At 55.3% G+C, this 20,907-nt stretch overlaps 1 protein-coding gene across 1 annotated transcript in view; it reads right to left on the minus strand.

The window, feature by feature from the left end:
- Nucleotides 1-20,907, minus strand: part of Eya2 (EYA transcriptional coactivator and phosphatase 2) — a 189,464-nt gene that overhangs the window by 10,344 nt on the left and 158,213 nt on the right. The window contains exons 10-11 of the mRNA XM_071609037.1: nt 19,060-19,149; nt 1,985-2,043 (exon numbers count right to left, since the gene is read on the minus strand). Of these exons, the coding sequence (XP_071465138.1) occupies nt 1,985-2,043; nt 19,060-19,149 (149 nt within the window). The remainder of the gene's footprint in view (nt 1-1,984; nt 2,044-19,059; nt 19,150-20,907) is intronic.

A 20,907-nucleotide genomic window follows, 5' to 3' on the forward strand; every position in this document is an offset into this window, starting at 1 on the left:
GGTACCCGTGCGCCCCTGGATGAGCTCAGCGTGCCACGTGCGCACCTGGGAGGAGCAGCATTGGCACCCCGAGAAGGCCGCGACTCCTGCTCCTCTCTAAGCAGCCCCCACCCCTTTCTTCTGGATCAACAGAGCCTCTGGCTTCTTGGGGACACGATGGCTGCCCCTGTAGGCAGTGGCCACCCCAGGAAAGCCTCTGTCCTCTCCCTTTGGAATTCTGAGCTCCAAGGGAATTCTACAATGAACAGCTGGGATCGGATCATCCTGACGAAGAGTCCAGTTAATCCCCACTACAGGGATCCCCAAGTCCCCCTGGGAAGGCCTGGCCCTATCTCTCCTCCCTCCCGTGTCTTCCCACAGCCGTTCTCCCGTCTTTTGTCAAAGGAGGCGCACTCCGCTGCCCGGTTGGTGCTTTGCAGATATGAACCTCGACCCCAGAGAAGCATGTAAGGCTAAGGAATTCTCTGTGTGGCCAGGAAACTTCAGAAGTGACACAAAAATGGCATTTCCAAAGGTCAGGGAAACACATCCCACTAAAAAAGGGGGCGGAAGCCATCCTCTGGGACGGCGCTGGGCACTTTTCCAGCTCATTTTCTATCGGCTGAGGAAGGGGCAGGACTTCTAGCCATCACAGCCCCTGAGTGCAGACCCCAACTCCTGGCCACCCTGCCGCCCTCCCTGTCCAGCGAGGCTCTCATCCTGCCAGGATTTATTCTTAAAGAACTCACACTGACTATCAATTTGGAGGATGCCCTGAGGAGATGCCCAGAGACAGAGGCCCCCTAAGGAGGGTGGGGTGAGGTGCCCAGGGGGACCGAGGGGTCAGTCAGAGTGGGGCTCTGGAGCTGGGCTGCTCGGGTTTGGATCCTGCCTTCCCCACTCACCAGCTGTGTGAGCTTGGGCAGGTGTCTTGATCTCTCTGTGCCTCAAGTTCCTCAACTATGACAGGGGGTGACAGGAGAGTCTCTTAGGGCTGCCTCAAAGATGCCAGGGGTAACCCACAAGAAGCATTGAAAGCAGGGCAGGCGCTCAACAAGGGCCCTGAGGTTGAGTCTCCCTGCCAACCGAGCCCCTGTACCCACCAAAAAAAGAGACATGTGATGCTTGGTGCTGAGCCTATCGTAGGCTCAATATAGTGAATATTTCCTGAATGACTAAATGGGGAATTTGACTTGGGAAACACCCTCGGACAGTGGATTCCTGGCACGAGATGCCCGACGGCGCAGCCCGAGGCGGGCCCCCAGCAGCTGCAGGGGAAGCACTAACCCCAGACCCCGGTGTCTCGCGGCCTTGAGAGGGAGCCTGGCTCCCAGCGATGACTTCACAGAAACGACCCATTAACTCTGATCGGGCCGCGGGATGGCGCTGCTCCTCACCAGCCTGGGGACAGACGGATGTGGTGGATGGTGATCAGATCACTTCTGATCGTGCTGGGCTTTGGAGAGACTGGCAGAGGCCGGCAGGGACTCCGTCCTGGTCCAGGCGTGGGTGGGGAGACGCCCACACCCGTAACCAGAACCTGATCCCCGTATCCAGGACGGCTTGGAGGTGCCGAGCTGTGATGATTGGGGTTGGCACCGAGGAGCTGTGGTTCTGTTTGGTCACGTCTCCCGGGGCAGGCTTGGGACATTTTGATCTCACTCCTCTGAAAGCCGGTTACCGGATTTCCAGAAACCGTCTTAGGAGTGTGTTCCCCTGAAAACCAGGCTCACCACTGATTCGCTCAGAAAGTGTTTCTTGAGTATTGACTGAATCAATTTTTTTTTTGTATTAAAAAATACATGCGGCTAACGAATGTCATGAAGTCTCCAAGGGACGTGGATCAAACTCTTGATGGCAATGATTTGCGGGGGCGGGGTTGTGCTTTGAGTTCAGAGGGGCTCAGGTCCAGATCTGGCTAGTGACGGGCGCGTCTGGTCCTGGTGACCAGCCCTCCCCTCCTGAGAACCAACTGATGGACATTTCTGACTCCCCAGATTCCCACCTTAAATCTTGCCCGTTGTCATCCGATGAGACGTCATCAACGTGGATCTGGTCACAATCCTACGGGGAATTTGGAGAAGGGAAAGAAGAAACAGGCCTGGTGAATGTGATGGCGGCTTGCAGAGCTGGCTCCGCGAGCCACGGGGGCAGGAGAGCTGGGCCGGGAGCCAGCGCTGGGGTCCGAGGCTGGGCTTGGCCACTGGGGGTCAGAGGTGCTCCTGTGGGGTCTCCTCTCTCTTTCTCTCTTTCCTATTAGGCAGCTGGTTGGCCCTGAGGGAGGTCGAGCAGGAAATTTATCACCCCAATTGGGACAGTTTTGCAAGGAAGAGGGGGCTGCGGGTGATGCGTGTGACACTGGGGGCTGTAGGTGCAAACCTGGCCTCCCAGCCTCCCAGCCTCCAGGAAAAATGGCAGCCCTGGCCATGAGGTGGAGGCCTCACTGTCCCCTCTGCTTGGAGTCTCCTGCCTTTGCCTCCAAGAACCCCGTGTTCTCCCAGTGTTCGCTTCTGGAGGCCACCCTCTGGGTCCCAAAGTCTGTGACCACCACCCACTGAACACCGTGTCCCAGGCCTGCTGTTTCCACCCCCCACGGGCCCCGCGGCCTCCTGTCTTTCCTTAGTCCTCTTCGAGTGCTCAGCGGCCACCTGTGCCCAGGGAGTTCTGTACTGGGTTCTGCACACATTTCCTCCATCAAAGAAAATTCTACGGACAGCGCAGCTCTAGAGGGATACAGGCTGACTCCTCCGCCTGGCGGTAAGTTCAGTCGGGAGGAGCGGAGACCTCGTCATTTAGCCTGCCCTGGGTTGCACAACATGTTTTTGGAATGAGGGGCAACAGGTCAGCTCGGGGGAGCTCTGTCTGTCCAGCTCTCCCCACGTCCCTGTATCCGCGCTGTCCTTTGGAGCTGACCAAAGCCGTGGGGCGTCTACTTGCAGGTGTCCACAGTGTCTGCTGGGCTTGCTTCGCCTGTGTCCTGGCCCCTGGGCATCTGATTGGAGATCTCGGACTCACAGCCTTCGTGTAAGTGGAAGGACTCAGGCCCAGCAGGCCCCCCGTGCTGGTGAGTGTGCGTGTTAGAGGACGCTGACTTCACAGGCCGCGGAGAACACAGGACCTACAGCACATTCCCCGGGGCCTTGGAAAAGCACCTCCCGTCTTCCCCTCTGGCTCCACAGCCCCTCAGGGGTCGCATGGCTGGCCCGACGGGCTTTCCTTGATGTCAGGGGGAAGGCATTTGGGGAGGCTCTGTTTTTCTCATTTGCAAGGGGATTGTTGGGGGCGCTAAAGTGTGACAACAGTAGCGATCACATTTCGGGCTTCATAAAATACCATGACGCTCAGCTAGACACTACCTCATACTGCACCAGCTGACCCGGATCGGGTTACCCCCCAGCCAGCAACCAGGGGCCTGGGCAGTGCAACGGACCGGAGGCCCCCTTGGGATTTTGGGGAGGAGAATCCGATGCCCCTAACTCTGCCGTCCCTTCCCTAGGCATGGGGAGAGGTCCCTGACACTCACGAGGATCTTCTGCTCTCTCCTGGTCAAAGCGTGACCAACCTGTAGAGACAGACAGAGGGTTCCCGTGGCCTTGGCACAAAGGTAGCGTGTGGTGACACGGTGCTGAGGACCTGCGGCAGTGCAGTCTCCGCCTCAGGAATTTCTACGTTTATTTTGAGACGGGGCTCCCTGAGTTGTTGAGGCTGGTCTTGAACTGGTGATCCTCCCACCTTTCCTCTCAAGTAGCTGGGATTACAGGGCCACTGCACTCAGCTCGGAATGTCCACTCTCTGACCCAGAAAAACACCTGCAAGGGCTTGTGAAAGGCTGTCCATCAGCCCAGTGAGAAAAGGGGTCAGAGCATGGCTCAATAAAGTGCGGCTTATCCGCGCTGCAGACGCCTCCCCAGCAGCTCAGGAGAAGGAAGTAAACTGGGCGCCATGGCGCACACCTGTGATCCCAGCGGCTCTGGAGGCTGAGGCAGGAGGATGGCGAGTTCAAAGCCAGCCTCAGCAATGGCGAGGAACTAAGCATCTCAGTGAGACCCCGTCTCTCAATAAAATACGAAATAGGGCTGGGGATCAGGCTCAGTGGCAGAGCACCCCTGGGTTCAAACCCCAGCACAGAAAAAGAAAAGGTGATGCCTTCAGCATATCATGTGTCTGTATAAGAACATGTTGAAATATCATTTGTTTCCTATGGATATGTACATATGATAGATGAGTGGGAAAAGAAAGAGCTAGAACCCTCGCATCTGACTGGAAGCAGCACTCCATATGGAAAGCACTGGGGAGAACTCTGAAGGAGAACTCCGCTGTTAGAACACTTTCATCTTTAAAAAACGAGAAGAATATGTGCATGTATTGCTCTTGAGAAATTGATTAAAACTGCCTCGGCAGGGAGGAGAGACGTCTCACATGGGGAGCGCTGGACAAATTTTACACAAAGAAGCCTCTAAGCTGACTTTCGGGGCCCCTTTAACTATCCACTCCCCACATCACTTGAAGGATCTTTTAGCTTAGCAGGGCCTTCAGACCCCTCCTCCATCCAGAGTCCTGTCGCCCCTCACTTCCTTTCTGGAAAACCCTGATATCACGTTCCTCCCCTGCTCTGCACTGAACCCTGCCTCACTGCTCCCAACGACCCCCACGGCTGACACACCAGCTCATAATTGCTTGGAAACCTTGGATGACTTCCTCCCCTGTCATTCTTCCGTTTCTGAGGGATCACTCACCAAGCCCGACCTTATCTGGTTCACTGACGGCAGTTCCTTTAGGCAGAACGGCACTCATTACTCTGGATACACCGTAGTTTCGGCCACTGAGATTATAGAGGCCAAAGCTCTGCCTTCAGGAACTACCAACCAGCAGGCTGAATTGTAGCGGCCACTCGTGCCTGCCTTCTAGCACGGGGCAAATCCCTCACCCTTTATACTGACTCAAAATATGTCTTCCATATTCTATTATCCCATGCTGCAATGTGGAAGGAGCGAGGCCTACTTACCACCAAAGGTAATGGATCACTAATTCGGCTCTTATAACCAATCTGATAGAGGCCTCCCACTTACCCACCCAGTTGGGAGTTGTCCATTGTAGGTCCCATCAGAAGGACGGCTCCCATATCACTGAAGGCAATGCCAAGGCTGACCAGGCGGCACGGATGGCTGCTACCACTTATGACCCCCCTGGGGGACATATAATGGCCACTTTAGACTGTCCATCTGAAGCCCCTACTTCTTCCAGTAAGAACAAGGATCTTTTCGAGTTCCTCCCTACTCTATTCCATTCCAATTCTCAGTCTTTGACTCTCTTTTTACAGAGCTTCTTCTCCCTCACCCCCTCTGACAAAGCCATGCTACAGAATATAGCCTCCAATTGTCAGATCTGTCAGCGGACCAACCCTCATACTCCTTTAAGGCCTAAACCGTTTCCCTCCCACCAAGCCCTGGACACATTCCTGCTGCTGACTGGCAGGTAGACTTCACCAATGTTCCTGCAGTACGGCGCACTAAATACCTCCTTGTCTTTGTGGACACTTTCTCTGGTTGGGTTGAGGCATTTCCCACTTCCAATAAAAAGGCTTCCACTGTAGCTTCAGTCTTACTGACAGACATCATCCCCAGGTTTGGTATGCCCACTTCCCTACAATCCGACAATGGCCCTGAGTTTATTTCGAGGATCACACAGAAGGTCTCTCAAGCCCTCTCCTTCAAGTGGTATTTCCACTGTCCATATCGCCCCCAGGCTTCAGGGAAAGGGGAAAGGGTAAATGGGACTCTGAAGGAAGTCCTTACCAAATTGACAATGGAATTAAACTTAGACTGGGTCAAACTCCTTCCCTTGGCTTTGCTTCGAATCAGAGCTCTCCCTAAGAAACCATCTTTACTGTCTCCCTTTGAGATAATGTAGGAAGACCTCTTATACCCCCTGGGCTGGTCATTTCACAAGGACCTCTCACCCAAGATTTGTCTTTGCCTCTCTTGTTTCATCTCCGCTCGGAACTCTGGAAATATCAGGACTGGCTTCTTCCGGACCCAGTCTCCTCTCCAAACACTCCTCCCTTAACACCTGGGAGTCTAGTCTATTATAATGGAGGGGAAAGGGCCTCTTGCCCCCAAATGGGAAGGCCCCTATCCTGTCATTCTCTGTACCCCCACCGCCACCAAACTCTCCTTACCAGACAACCGTCTCACCCCCTGGATTCACATTTCTAGGTTGAAGCCATATCACCAGGAGGCCCCACCTGCTGACGACAGGACCACTCCAGAGGAACTCCAAGAGTCACCTCCTGAACCTCCCCTTTACTCCTGCTCTCCACACCCATCTCACCCCTTTAAGTTGCGGCTCACACGGTGTTCCCCGCAGCCGAATTCCTCTTAAAGAAGGCACAATGAGCTTTCCCAACACCCTAGTCCTCTCTCTCTGCCTGTTTTTTGTGCTCTGCTTATTTTCTGTGCTCTGTCGGGACAGGCCTTTACCCTCCTCTCCTACCATGTACCAATTCACTCTTAGGGAACGATACTCGGAACATGGCATGCAGAAGGTCCGCACAGTGGATGTAACTACTTGCTTCATCCACAACTGCACCTCTGTTTCCCTAAAATTGTCACCTTCCAGGACCTTCGTCCCTGGTAGCTGGAACTGGCCTTTCATGTGCTTCCTTTTTGATCAAACCACAGACTATTGTCATTGGTGGCCTGAGATGTATAATGGGTGCCCCTAATGGTCATGCAGGCTCCGTGATGAACGTGGTAGCTATTCTTACCACTCACTTGGCTACCCTGAAGGGTGGACTTCCAGTTACCTAAAATGGCATAAGGGCTCTTCATCCGATAACAATGGATGGTATACTTTAGATATACCTGACCCCAAGGCCAAATGTTGGGACTTTGTTGAGTTTGCTGTCTATGCTCGGACAACCTCAGCCAGACCCACAGGGTGGATGACTGTTGGCCGCACCCTGATTACGCCACCTAAGGCAACCGTCCAGGTAGTTGAACACATCAAGGAGTCAGAATCAAAACTTCGAGATCTCATCCATAGCCCATCCAAAGAGGATTCAGAGCCTTCAACCCCCTCAGGCCCCCCCCCCCCATGGCTCAATTTGCTACACCAAACTCTCCGATTATTAAACTCCACCCCTCTTCCTGTGCCTACTTCTCAGTGCTTCCTCTGTGCTTCACTTAGTCATCCGCTTCTAGCAGCAGTCCCATTAGCGGCAGGAAATATTTCAGCAAAAACCTACAATTTCTCTAAGAAAGGACAACCCTGCATGTGGCACGTATCCCACTGTGGGAAAGTTATTCCACCAATACTTCATTCCCTTTCATCTGTTTCCACCTGCCAACAATGAATCCTTTACCCATTTGTTCCGTGAGCTATAGCACCCCATCGAGCCCTGCGTTTATGCAACCTGGACATTTCCTCTGGTGTAACGGGTCTTTAAGTACCTCAACGACCAATGTCTCTGGCACCGGTTTCTTGGTTACTGTAGTTCCTCAGCTGTCTTTGTATACTCCCACCGAATTCCGACAGTTGGCCCTACCTTCCCACACCCGTAGGGCAGTCTTTCTGCCGGTTCTGGTAGGCCTCACTTTAACAACCTCAGTGGCAAGTCTCGGACTCTCTGGTGGAGCTATAGGTCATGCTCTATGGGCATCCAATGACCTTCAGCAAAAACTGCAAGAAGCGCTCGATACCGCTGCTGAATCTCTGGGCTCCTTGCAGCGGCAGGTTACTTCATTGGACAAGTGGCTTTACAGAACTGAAGGGCGATTGATCTCCTCACTGCAGAAAAAGGGGGTACATGCCTGTTCCTCAGAGAGGAATGTTGCTACTATGTTAATGAGTCTGGGCCAATAGAAAAAAATGTTGTTAAATTGCAGGAATTATTGACCCAATTGCTCAAACCCACCTCCCCTAATCCCATAGCGGGGTTCTTCCAATCCTCTCTCTCCATGTACTTGCTGCCTCTCTTGGAGCCCCTTATTGGGATGCTCCTCTTTTGCGCTCTCTTACCCTGCATAATGAAGTTCCTTCAAACCCAATTGCAGAAAATTTCTAATCAAACTTTCAACCAGCTTCTGCTTAGGCACTACCAGCCTCTGATGACCGATGAACCCCCAACATCTCCAAGAGAACAGTTCATTCAGTGCTGAAGCTCACTACCAGGCACGATGGAATGCAACGGACATCGGACAGCGGGCGACAACGAGCCCGGAGAACCTCTTAATCTGCCATCCTGGATTCTTGAGTCTTTATGTCCTTTTAAGCCTCCTCATGGCCCTTGGCCTCTTCTCTGTCAGCCCCACAACATGGAACTTCTGCCAAAAATTGACCTTTGCTTTAATTTTTATCTTCATCCTGTTTTTGTTTGCTCTGATCTTCTTCAGGTGCTGGTGACGCCATGTCGAGGCAACGCTTCCAGTATTTCCTGGAGTCTCTGGTACAGGACCAGTGGCTGATACCAACAGTCTCCTCCATCCAGGACTGGTTCCATGCCATCGACGACTTGTGGCTTCAGGGAACCTTCATAGACTTCACCCCTACGGAAGTAGCTGTCTATAGCCACTGGGTTCTATTTCTGGCTGCCATGATATCCCCCGACCTGCCCCCCAACATTCCTCCACTTCCCCTTCTAGGCCCCATGCCGCCCCCACACAGCAGGAAGCAGCCAGATCTGACCAACGACGCCCCACTTCCTAAGAAAACAAAAAGGGAGGAATGTTGGGCATTCACATTCATATAACGGCAGCCGCACCCCAGAAAAAACCCCAACATGGCGCCCGAGGACCTTCTCTTCCTACTTTCCCTTTTCCACTGGCGCGAAAAGTTCCCGCGGGCACCAACTCTCCCGCCGGCACCAATATTTCAAATCTCGCTGGCGGGGAACCTTAGCCCCAATAAGAACTAATTCCTGGGCTCCGGAACTGACATCTGGAAGAACTTGCCAATAAACGGGTGGCCCGCCATTTACCTCAGCCCTGCCACCTCTCCTTAGATCTATATAAGCCTACAGCCTTTTGCAATAAAGTGGAACTCTCCCCGGCAAAGTGTCTTGCGTGGAGGCTTCTTTCAGGGAGGAGCTGACATTAGTGAGAGCTTCCCATGTGCCCGGGACTGGGCTCAGCTCTTCACAAGGTCGGGAGGGAGGTGCCTGGTGACCCGTCCTGCAGAGAGAGTGAGGGAGAGGGAGGAGAAGGTGTCTTCCTCCCCCCAGACGCTGAAGTCCCAGCCCTACCATCTGTGACTTTATTTGGACACAGGATCTTTGGAGGTCACTGAAGATGAGGCACGGGGTGGGGGGCTCTAGCCCACGTGACAACATCCCTATAAAAAGGGGACATTTGGAGCAGATACGGACCAGAGGAAGAATGCCATGTGAGATGAGGACAAAGGCGGGTGACACCTCTCCCAGCCAGGGGCCGTCGCAGACCAGCGGGAGGAGGAGGGGATTTTTCTCAGGGCCCTTGGGAGGACCCCCCCCCCCCTCGATCTTGGACTTCTGGTCTCCCGTTCCTGTGGCTCACACCACCTGGTCTTGGACACTTGGTGACACAGACCTGACACGGAGCCCAGGGTGCAGTGGGCAGAGCAGCCGGGTCTGAATGCAGGGGGCCTCTGCTGCAGAGCTGTGTCCCCAGAGACGCATCCACCCGGACAGGAGAAAGGCACGTGGCCCTGGTGTCCCACGTGCATGTCAATCACCCACGCGCGGCCACGCCCCATCCTGGGGCCACTGCGGACTCCTCACCTTCCCTCGCAGCCCTCCACAGGCCGGCCAGCAAGCCCCTGGCCCTCCCTTCAGCACGCACCTCGACGGCCATGCCCCCCTCCTCACAGCCCTCACCAGGGTCCAGCTGCTGCCACCCCCACCTAGCCCCAAGGTGGCCTTTGGTCCGTTGGTGGACACGCGGTTTACTGGAGCAGGCGGGGTGCATCAAGTACGCGCCCCAGCGGCTTTCGCAGTGTGTTGAGATGAGATGGCGGCGCAGCCCTCAGAGCCTGGAGCACGGACCATTGAGCCCTTTACAGAGCAGCTTGCCCTACCCGGCCGAGACCACTGCAGTCCCCTCCTCCTCTCCCTGCTCCTGCCCCTGCCCCCCCTACTCCCCCTACCCCATCTCCATCCAGCAGCCAGGTGGGCTCTGCTGAACCCTAAGTCAGATCATGCTCTTCTCTTGCTCCAAGCCCCACAATGGTTCCACCTCTCTCCAAGTACAAGTGTCACTGTCATAGCCATCACAGGGAGCCTGCCCCACCTGCTGCACACCCTCATGCTGGCTACCACTTTGACCGCATCTCCTGCACCCCTCTCCTAGCCTCCTGCTAGTCTTTCAACAGATGGCACATCCTGCCACAGGGCCTTTGCACTCCCTGTTCCTCTGCCTTGAATGCCTTTCCCATCTTTTCCCATCTGTCAAAAGCCTGCCAATGGCTTTGTTTATTTTCTTCTTCTTCTTCTTTTTTTGTAAAAAAGTCCCCCAACTCTGGGGTGGGGATATAGCTCAGTAGGAAGAGTGTTTGCCTTGCATACACAAGGCCCTGGGTTCAATCCCCAGCATAAAAAAAAAAAATTGTCACCCAACCCTATCCCAGGTCAGTCTGGGTGACTTCAGTTTTCCCTTTTCTTACTGTGTGGGCCTCTAGGGCTAACTTGGGCCTAGTACAATGACCATTTTCTTCTTTCATCTACTAACTCAGAAAAGTCCAAAGATACTGCCTATTTTTTTTAATCAATAGGGCAGATAAAGGCACAGATTCTGGGGCCTGGATTCAAATTCTGGCTCTGCAACTTACTGACTGTGTAACCTTGGCTTCCCCAGGGTGGCTGAGCTATGGACATACCTACTCTGCAGGGGACATAAGGACTCAGTGAGTGGACACAGGCGAAGCCATTGAAAAGCAGAAGTGTTGCTCTTACTGCCATTTTGAGTTGGACAGGTCCAAGCTCTGCCTGGCACAGAGTTCCAGGGGATTCACAAACAGAGCAGACGTGCACTGCTCAGTCAGACCGCCCAGAGGTCAGGATGCTGCTGATGTAACCGGGATCAAGTTCACGCCCCCCGGGGTGTTGGGTGGGCGTTTGAATGCCCGTCCCTGGGCTCCACATTATTGGGTGTGGGATCTTGAGCAAGTCACTTAACACCTTTGAGTCTTCAGATTTTTAAATCGCTGTTTTAGTTCAGAATAGGTGGAGACGCAGCAGGGACCGTAGGAGAGCTCTCAGGCACCCTCCCGGTCCCCTGGGTTGCCCTCTGTCCCCACAGGCTACCTTTCTTGCATCTTGTGACACATTTTGCTACACTATTGTTGGCTCCTGTTAACCCTGGGGTCGGATTTCCAGAGCTTTCCCGCAGTGTCTGCTTTCTGTTCCAGGGTCCCATCAGGATGGCACCTGGGATCGGTGTCAGGGCTCCCTGGGCTCCTCTGGGCTGCGGCAGATTCTGACTTTCCTTGCTCCTGAGGAGTGTGAGGGAGTGGCGTTCAGCTCACTTGGCAGAGTGTCTCTCAGTTGGGATTTATGTGCGGTTCTTCTTGTGGCTGGCCTGGGTCAGGGGCCTGGGTGGGGGTCAGCGAAGGGAAACGCCCTCCCTCCCCCAGAGCGAGGGCCTGTACCATCCCTACAACGTACCACTGCTGCAGTGGACTGTGGCCCCTGGCTAAGGTGCGGCCCCTCGGGCGTCATCTGTACGGTCCCTCTCCCTCTCTGAACTGTATTTTGGAAGGAAGTCTCCAGGCGGGGCTCACACGGGGGTGTGATATCTGCGTACATTATTTGGGGCGTTTTGGCATGAGACCCTTGTCTATTCCCCACTAATTTGTTTTTGTATTCGTTCATCTCGATCAGCCTGGACTTAGGGTTACTACTTGATATTCTGGGTTAGAGTCAATACTGTGTTAGATATATTATGACTAAGTTGTTTGAAGCTCTCAGCTGGATCCCGTGCCCCTTCCGTACAACCCGTCATGTGGGGTTTTAAGCACATCTTAACTTTCAGCCCCTGTCGGATGCTCCTGGTCCATCCTGTCCACCCCTGCTCCAGCCCACACCAGCCATCTCTCCAGGGAGCTCCGGTCCTTTGATTGGAAGATGGTGTTACAGACTAAGACCTGGACCCTGGTGGCTCATTGTGATAGGGGAGTCATTGCCCTGGGCCTTCTCGGTGACAGGACAAGGTCACTGGTCTTGTTTTGTGTTTTTAAATTCTGAAAAATGGCCAGTACTCCTGCCTGCTGGAGTGTTCTGAGGCGGGGGCAGGCCCTCAGAAGCTGGTCCAAATGCATCCTTTCACCGTGTGGAAACTGGAGTCCCCCAGGACCTCAGGGAGCCTGTGTAAAGAGAGGCAGGGGAGGTCCCATCTGCTGGGACGGCAGGAACACTCCAACTTTCATGGGGATGCAATGTGTCCACTTGTCCATAAGCTCGGAATGTAGCTTTAGTGTCAGGGTGACAGCAGTCTTTCAAAGCCTGGAGGGGACATTCCGTCTTCCTCTTGGCTGTGTACTTTGTGTAGAGTGGGACTGAACTTTCCTGGAAGGTTTGTCGGAGCTCTGGTTTCAAACCAGAGGGACCCAGTGCCATTTTGGGGGAGAACAACTTTAGCAGTCTGACACTCTCTTGTGATCATTTTTTAAATTTATTCTTTATTTCCCTTTGGCTCATTTTGATAATCCACATCTTTCTGAAGGTGTCAGTTTCATCTGGCTTCTCCAACTCACAGCAACGAATCTGCCCGTGGCGGCTGCATGATTGACACAGACGAACCTGCGGTAACGCTGCTCTTTTCACACTGGGTGACTTGTCCCCTGTCCCTCACCATGCTGGCCCAAGACTCGTCTGTTTTCATGGCCTCTCGACCACCAGTCCTCATGAATTTCCTGGCTCACCTTCTCCTGCACCCCCAGGGTTGACACTTCAGAATTCTTGCTGTGCCTGTCTGAGCGCTGGCTCGGTGAGTCCCGTGACTTTTGTCATCAGCTCCTGGAGACGAGGTGCAGAACAGACACTGTTGACAGATTGGCTTTACAAAAATGACTCTTGTCGCCCGAGGAGCTTCCTGGCCACGCTTCCTCCTTCAGGGAGGTGTACTTTAAAAGTGAGATTGCTGACCCCTCACCCCGGCTGCAGGCAGGTGTCCTTCCACTCTCCTCTCTAGAGCAGCCCGAGGGGTGCGCTGCCTGGCGGGGACCCGGGCTGTCTTCCCGCGCCGTCTCCATGTTCAGTTGTCCCGAGAGCACACAGGGCTTGGCCTGCGCTGTCTTTGTGGCCAGTCAGGAAGGACACTGCGAGAGCAGCTCAGACCTAACACAGTGACATACTCTCCCCAAGGCTCCTGCGGAACTGTGACTCAGACTGTCAGCAGCCACGGCCACCCCGATTCCAGCAGCTTCTGACCCCGCCAGCCTGGTAGGTCCCAAAGCTCCGGGGCTCCCGGCCCACCAGGCTGCCAGGCTGCTCCGGAAGCCTCCCAGGGCTGCCCCCCCGGGACCCTCATGTTCCCCTTGTTCCTGGCCGAGGGTCTCCAATGCTCTGCTGATCCTCGTTCACAAGTCACCTCAAACGGGCGACCTCCACGAGGGACGAACACCCCAGACCCCCACCGCGTCCGCTGGCTCTTGGAGTTTGTCCTCGCTGGGCTCAGTGTCCTGTCTGTGAAACGCAGGTGGGGGTGAGGACTCAGGCAGGTCCGTGCGCGGGGTGCCAGGTGCAGTGGGGGGCGTGGTGCGCGTCGCTGTGGGGTTTTCGGTGCCCGTTGTCCCGTCTCTGCAGCGGGGCGCCGGTCTCCGGTGGCTGTCGGCTTACACGATGAGGGACAGGCAGGTGGCTCTTCAGTCACCAGATGGCACCTGTCGGCTACCTCTGGGATGGTGCCCATGACCTCCATGTGTGCCCACGCCCAGCCCCCACCGTGTCATGACCCCTCGTCACACCGTCCTCGTCCTTCTTTCTGGAAGCACGTTAGGGTCCCTGCGCTGCTCTGACGCTGAGGAGTCCGCGGGCCGCGGGGCTGGAGGCCGTTACCCAGGCCCGGGTGGGGGCTCTCGGCCGCCGTCTGCGTTTGCCCCGGGGTGTCCCTTCCTCTGGGGTCAGATCCCCGCCTTCCCGGCTGCTCCGACGCCTCCTCTGCCCGGTCCCTGTGGAGCCGCTGCCCACGGCCTCTAGAGGCCTGAGCCTCCCACCGACTCTTCTTTCTCAGGCCAGGGGCACAGCAGGGGACGCGGTGAAGAACGCAGCTCCCAGGGTCCCAACGCCGCCTCTGAGACAAGGTCATGCGAAGACACGGCGAGACGGTGGCTGTCCACCACCAGGAAGAGGCCTCTCAGCAGAAGCCAAGCCCCCCGGCATCCTGACCACGGGCGTGCAGCCTCCAGACGCTGAGAAAGACGCCCTGCTGTCAGGCCTGTCACGGAGCAGGCGGCACAGTGGGGACAGACGGGCTCCCACACCAGGCTGCGCATCCGCAAGCGCCCAGGAGGTGCCAGCTGTTGTGATCACTGTGGCCACCTCTGTCACAGCTGAGGTGCAGGTCACTGTGGCCACCTCTGTCACAGCTGAGGTGCAGGTCACTGTGGCCACCTCTGTCACAGCTGAGGTGCAGTCATGGCTTAGAGATCCAAGACTTCAGAGCCGCACCGACAGAACTTTCTACAACGAGGTAGACATTCTCTGTCCTAAATGACGGTCACCAGTCACATGTGTTCTTTACCCTAAAGTCACCTCAAATCAAACACGATAACAAATCCAGTGTCTCAGCCGCGCCGGCCCCGGGTCAGGAGCTCAGCACGTCGGGTGCCCACCCGGGGCAGGCGGCGGCGCTACTGGACAGAGCACAGCAGACCGCTCCCACGGCCGGAGCCTCCACGGGTCAGCCTGGCCCAGACGGGGCTTCCAGAGGGGTTTTGGCTGATGTTCGGTGTGAAATGTGTATCACACAGCTTTACACCACGAAGACAGATTTCTAGACAGTTCCCACTACTGTTTATGATGCGCCTTACTCTTACTCCACTTTATTCCCTTTTAAAATCATTAAAAATTGTTACCTAAGACACTGTTGGGGTGTGGGCCCCCTTTCCTTTCTTTTGAGATGGGGACTTGTCATGTTGCCTGGTTGTCCTGGACTCCTGGGTTCAGGGGACCCCCCCCCCCGCCTCAGCCCCCGAGGAGCGGGACTACACGCGTGGCCACCGCGTCCCCCGCTTTGACTGGCCACAAGCAGCTCCGTCACGAGGACAAGCGGGCTGGGCTTGGGGGCGGCGGCTGTGGGTAGTTGCCACAAGACTTCAGTGAGCCGCTGTGATGGGGGGCCTCTGTGTGCCTTGCTGTGAGGGTAGTAGGGAAGCTAGCTCTGTTTTCCAGATTCACAGTAACACAAATGCCTACGAAGAAAATGGAACAATCCCTGTAGGTGGCACCCTCCCACCTGTCCCTGGGGTGCTCGGAGCCCAGGCCGTGGGACCCTGTGCTGGCCCCCTTCATCGTTACCACCCAGAGGTGGGGCGTCCCCTCGGCTCATTAACAGAGGAGGAGACTGGGGCTCAGAGAGGCGGAGCAGCTGGCCCAGGTCACACAGCCAGGGGAAGGTGGAGCCCTGGGTGCACATCCCCACCACCCTGACCGGTCCTCGTGCCTCTGGGCTCTCCTCTGGGAGTGCTGCCACCTAGGGTCCTGAGAGCCAGTGACCTGGCCCAGACACCTGCTTCTCTTCTCCCCTGGGCAGCCACAGCGAGCCTGTCATGTCATTGAAAGGTCTCCAGTGGCCCCTTGTCACCCTTAGGGTGTGATCCAAAGGCCCTGCCCCAGTGCCCGCCCCAGTCCTTCCTGCCCCTCCACTCAGCGGCACTGGCCTCCTTCCTCTCCCTGGAGCCCACTGACCTTGGACACGCCTCAGGACCTTTGCACTGCTGTCCTTCTGTCTGGAACGTCTTCCAGATGCCCACGTGGCCCCTCTCTCTCACCTCTGCAGGTGTCTGTTTAAATGTCAGAGGACTTTCCTGGCGAGACAATACCCCATGACAGCAGCTCCTGTGCCCTGCCTTTCTTGGTCTCTTTCGACAGCTCCTTATTGGACATGATGGTATATATTCAGTTCTTTATGGTCTGCCTCCCGACCAAGAGGCCAGTGCCTTGAGGTCATGGGTCTCGTTCCCACTGGGGACTGAACTCAAGGGTGTTCTACCACCTACTTACACCCCACCCCTTTCAGAAAATTAAAACATATTTTGAGACAGGATCTCACTAAGTAGCTGAGGCTGGCCTTGAATTTGTGATCCTCCTGCCTCAGCCTCCTGAGTAGGAGGACGTATGCCGGCCTCTGGCTGTGTTTTGAGTGTGGTTGAGGCTGCAGCATTTAGCCGGGGGGTAACTTCTCGAGGAGGAGCTGCTGGAGGCAGGAAGGGATCTCCTTATTTGCAGGTGGCACTGCGGATCTGACTTTGCTCCCTGAGCGGGTCCATCTGAGGGAGTGGCCTGGAGATGGCCTCGGCAGGCCACGGGCCCTCCCTCCTGGCCTCCCGGGAGCCTGGGGCTGCTGCTTGCCTTCTGACAGGCGCCTGCACCGACAAACAGTAGCTTTCACCTGTGGGAGTCTGAACTTCTCCCTGGTGTAACCTGGTTTCAATTCTGCGACGTGCCCTGGGGGCTCCTGGCACTGGGACATTTTTGAAAAAAACATTAGAGAATGAAAACAAACTGGCTTCCCCGAGTAGCTCCAGCTGGTGATCAAGACCCTTCACAAGAGGTGGGACCGAGACCTGGACTTTGGGGCCGGCAAGAAAGAGCAGAGGGAGAGGGATTCCGAAGACATGGCCTGGAGCCCGCGGGAATCCCGCAGGCCAGCCCAGGTCCGCGGGGAGCCTCCTGCGCCCTTGGGAGCCTCGGGCACCTGTGATGCAAGGAGGGTTCCCACGGCAAGCCCACGCCCCCTGCTTTACTCATCTACTGACCACACACGGGCAGACCACGCCAGGAGTCCTGCCAGCCTCTGCCCCCACACACTTCAGCAGGTCCCTGGGCTTCACCTTGTCCCCAAAGCCCTTCCTGACCCCTGGTTCCAACCCACTGTTCTCCCCTGCTTGGTCGCCTACGGCCACCTCTTCACCTGCTCCCACCCCCACGCCTCCCGCCCACCGCCCACTCTCCATGCAGCAGCCAGAGTGGTCTTTGGAAAACCAGGTCATGTGGCCTCTCGTGCTTAGTGTCCCCTCTCCCGTGGATCTGCACAGCACTTGGGATAAGCTGATTCCTACGGCACCTCCCTCTCCAGACTCGTCCTCCTGGCTGTCCCTAAACAGTCACCGAGTTCCTGTGCTCACCCCAGGCCCTTGGCACTTGCTGTCCCACCTGCTGGGATCCATGTCTGGCCGGCGCCTGCCCTTGCTCTCCTGGAGCACCGTCCCTGGAGGACGCCATCCGCCCACCACCGCTCTCACCTCTGACCTTTGATGTTCCTTGCACCCCTTCTGCTGTCGCAGACCGTCTCACTTTCGGATTTGATCGGCTGTTTCTGCCTGGGCCCTGGGGGTTTATGCAAATCAGGGTGCCCCCCCACGGAGCCGACTCAGAGACTGGACTTTTTGACTGCGAGGGCCGCCGTGCCCCCCCTTTTTATTCTAAAGCAAGTTAGGTTTTGATCTTTCCAATCAGTGCAGTCTTTGTTACAGGCTCCAGAAACACTTGCTGAATTTAATGGCCGTTAAACAAACAAACAAACAAACAAACACACCCTCCCCATTCTCACTCTCTTCCTGTTCTCCCCCAGCCATGGGAGGGCGCTAAAGAGCACCTGCACCTTGCTTTGGCCAAGGACAGCACTGGCCTGTCTGCTAGAGATGGTCTCTCTCCCCAACACCCAGGCTCCTCCCTACTCACGTTTCCACCCAGACCCTTTCCTTGAATTGGGTTCTCGTTGGGCAGAGAACATCGAGTCCATCTTTTGGATGGAAAGACTGGGGCCCAGGGGCTTGCGCAAGACAGAACCCAAGACTGCAAGGATTCCCATCTTTAGCCTGAGGACCTTTCCTGATGATGAATATTCATACTGCCCTGGGCGGGGACAGGTTTGGAATCCACACCTTTATATTTCAGCTCTACAGCTCAGTCCCAGGGATTTTCTAGAGACTGAGAAAAACTATTCCTAGTAGGATAAACAGAATTGTTCTTTCACATAGAGTTTCATTGTAAGATACCTTTATTTTTCAATCTGTTGAGCCAATAAACCTGATCATAATCTACAAAGCCAGAAGAGCCTCACGATAATCTTTTTCTATCACTCCAACCTTTCTTCACCTGAGGAGAGCTGCTTGTTCCTCCATTTGAGGGAAGTAAGTTATATTTCCCTTCTTGCTTTGGTTACCAGGAAGCTCAGATTCACTCTGAACATGACAAAAGCAGTTCTGAGCCTGAATTTTTAAAAAATTCATGACGCAGCTCTTTATCCCTTTGCTTAAATAGTTCTCTTTTAAATATGTTTTCCATTTGACGTCCTTCCCGAATCTTTCCGACAGAGACTGTCGGAAATAAATGACTTAAGTTTATTTCCGAAGCTGCCCCCCTCCTTCCGACTTCCCTTGCATCTTGCCTGGGGGCTCAGGAGCAGATACACTAAATAAGATGAGTCCCTCGGCTGGCTGTCACTCTCTTTCTTTGTAAAACACGCTTTCAGGGGAATGTAAATCGTCTTTAAAAGCTTCCATCCTGGCCCACTGCTGATCATCGCTGACCCAGGAGGATCTGCCCTAATTTGCCTTAATAAACTTATTAAATAGCAAATTTCAGGAGGAAGAAGCGACACAGCCCTTATTGGATTAGCAGGACTGCCCGTGGACATCGCCAGGGCAGGGAGAAGGCCCGAGAGCTGCGCAGGAAGGCAGGGAGATGATCCGGCCAAGTGTTTCCAATAAGCCATTGTCGGCCCAGTTCTGGGCCTTCCTGGGGGTTGCTAGAAAAGTTTCAAGCCTCTAAAAGAAAAAGATGAAAAAAAGGAAAGAAAAGAAAGAAGTGATGGAAAGAAGCATCTGCTCTCCCCTCGAGGAGGTGATTAAATGTGGCAACTCCTACGGGGACCAGGGACTGCAAACCTCCAGGTCGTTGAAGAAGAGGTGTGTGTCCGCCAGGTTGAAGATCATCTCCTCCATCATCAGGCCGATGCGCACGGACGTCGTGGTGTCCTGTGGGAAAGAGAAGGCACAGTCCCATGCAGGCGCAGCCTCTGGGTCTCAGCCTCCTTGCCCACCCCTGAGGCCAGCTCTCGAGTGGCCTGGAGTGTGCCCGTGGGGGCCGGGCTGCTGACGGCGCACAGCCTCCAGGGCCGGCTTCTAGTTCATATCCACCTGCTCCAGTGTTAAGTCTCCTGCAAACACCTGGCTCTGCAGACACCTCAGTGACTGTGTCACAAGGACACATCCTACGGAAGTGGCCGTAGCCAGCGTGGGCTACAAGACCTTGCTTTGACAGTCACCTTTAATCCCTCCTCTCTCCTCTGTGCCTTCCCAAAGTAACTACTGTCCTGACTCTGGAGCACCCACTCAGATCTTGGTAAATATGTCAGCGCCCAGGGACAGCACTTTTTGGTTTTGTGGGACGCCGGGAAGGCTTCAGGGGAGGTGTGTGGGCACTGGGAGGGCCTGACCGTTGGTCTACAAACTTGGCTATCAGAAAGAGTCTGCTGTCCCCAGTACAGTGTCCCTGTTGAACTCAGGTGTGACCATGTGACTGGCTTTGGATGATACTACGTGGGCAGAAGTGGAGTTTCCCTTTTGGCCAGGGGCTCCGTGAGCTGATGCACGGTGTGTCCAGCTTGCTTTCTTCCCACTTCACAGGAAGGAGCGTGCTCTGGATGAAGGCTATTCTGTCTACCTGGGTTTCAGGGTAAAGGTGGCACGAATCTGAGCTGCTGCTGGTAATGGACTTACACCACAGTGAAAGGTAGACTGAGAAATAGAGTTGGGGATGTTTGTTACTGTAGCGTACCTCACCTATGCTAACAGATGCACACGGGGAATAAGGAGCACACTCATTTTCAGTCCTGCTTGCACACTGTGATGCTGTGTGGAGCAAGAAAGAAATCCCAGCCTCCGCCTGCATTGCATACCAAGACCAGGATGGCTGTGGGCACCCGGAAGCTCAAAGTTCCCCAGGTGATTCCAATGTGCTGCCACGGTGAAGAACCACTCGTCCAGAGTGTGTCCAACACCCGGGTCCTCAATTCCTGACAAACACCCGCTAAGTGCTTTCTCCGTACGCCCTAGAGTATGATCTCACTCAGTCCCCGAGAAGCTCTACGAGGGCAGCAGTGATTCTCCCATTTTACAGATGAAGAAACTGGGGTGCACAGGGCGGGGTACCTAGTTCAAGGCCACACGAGCTAGTGAGCGCTGGGGTCTGACCCCAGGTCACCTGGCTCCAGAACAGCTCCGCCTCTGAGCAGGACTCCAGGGCTGGGGTCAGGAGAGAGAGGAGGCCTGTCCCCCCTCCAGGGACTAGCTTTCCTGTTGGGAGTTTTCACAGGGCGGCGTCTTACCTCCATCATGAAAATACACAATCAAGACATGAACCCTCTTGATCCTAGAAATTACAAACCAAACCAAACAGGAAACACACATGAAAGAAGGAAGGAAGGAAGGGAGGGAGGGAGGGAGGGAGGAAGGGAAGAAAGAAGGAGGGAGGGAGGGAGGGAGGAGGGAGGAGGGAGGGAGAGAGGGAGGGAAGAAAGAAGGAGGGAGGGAGGGAGGGAGGGAGGAAGGGAGAGAGGGAGGGAGGAAGGGAGGGAGGGAGGGAGGGAGGAAGGAGGGAGGGAGGGAGGGAGGAAGGAGGGAGGGAGGGAGGGAGGGAGGAAGGAGGGAGGGAGGAGCAGCTGCCCACCTCAGGTTTGCCCGTGGTGAGGGAGGAGGCGGGGAACAGCCCTTAGGCCCAGCCCCTCGTTAGGC

Source organism: Marmota flaviventris, chromosome 2 (genome assembly GCF_047511675.1).
Source record: "Marmota flaviventris isolate mMarFla1 chromosome 2, mMarFla1.hap1, whole genome shotgun sequence".
NCBI classification, from domain to species: domain Eukaryota; kingdom Metazoa; phylum Chordata; class Mammalia; order Rodentia; family Sciuridae; genus Marmota; species Marmota flaviventris.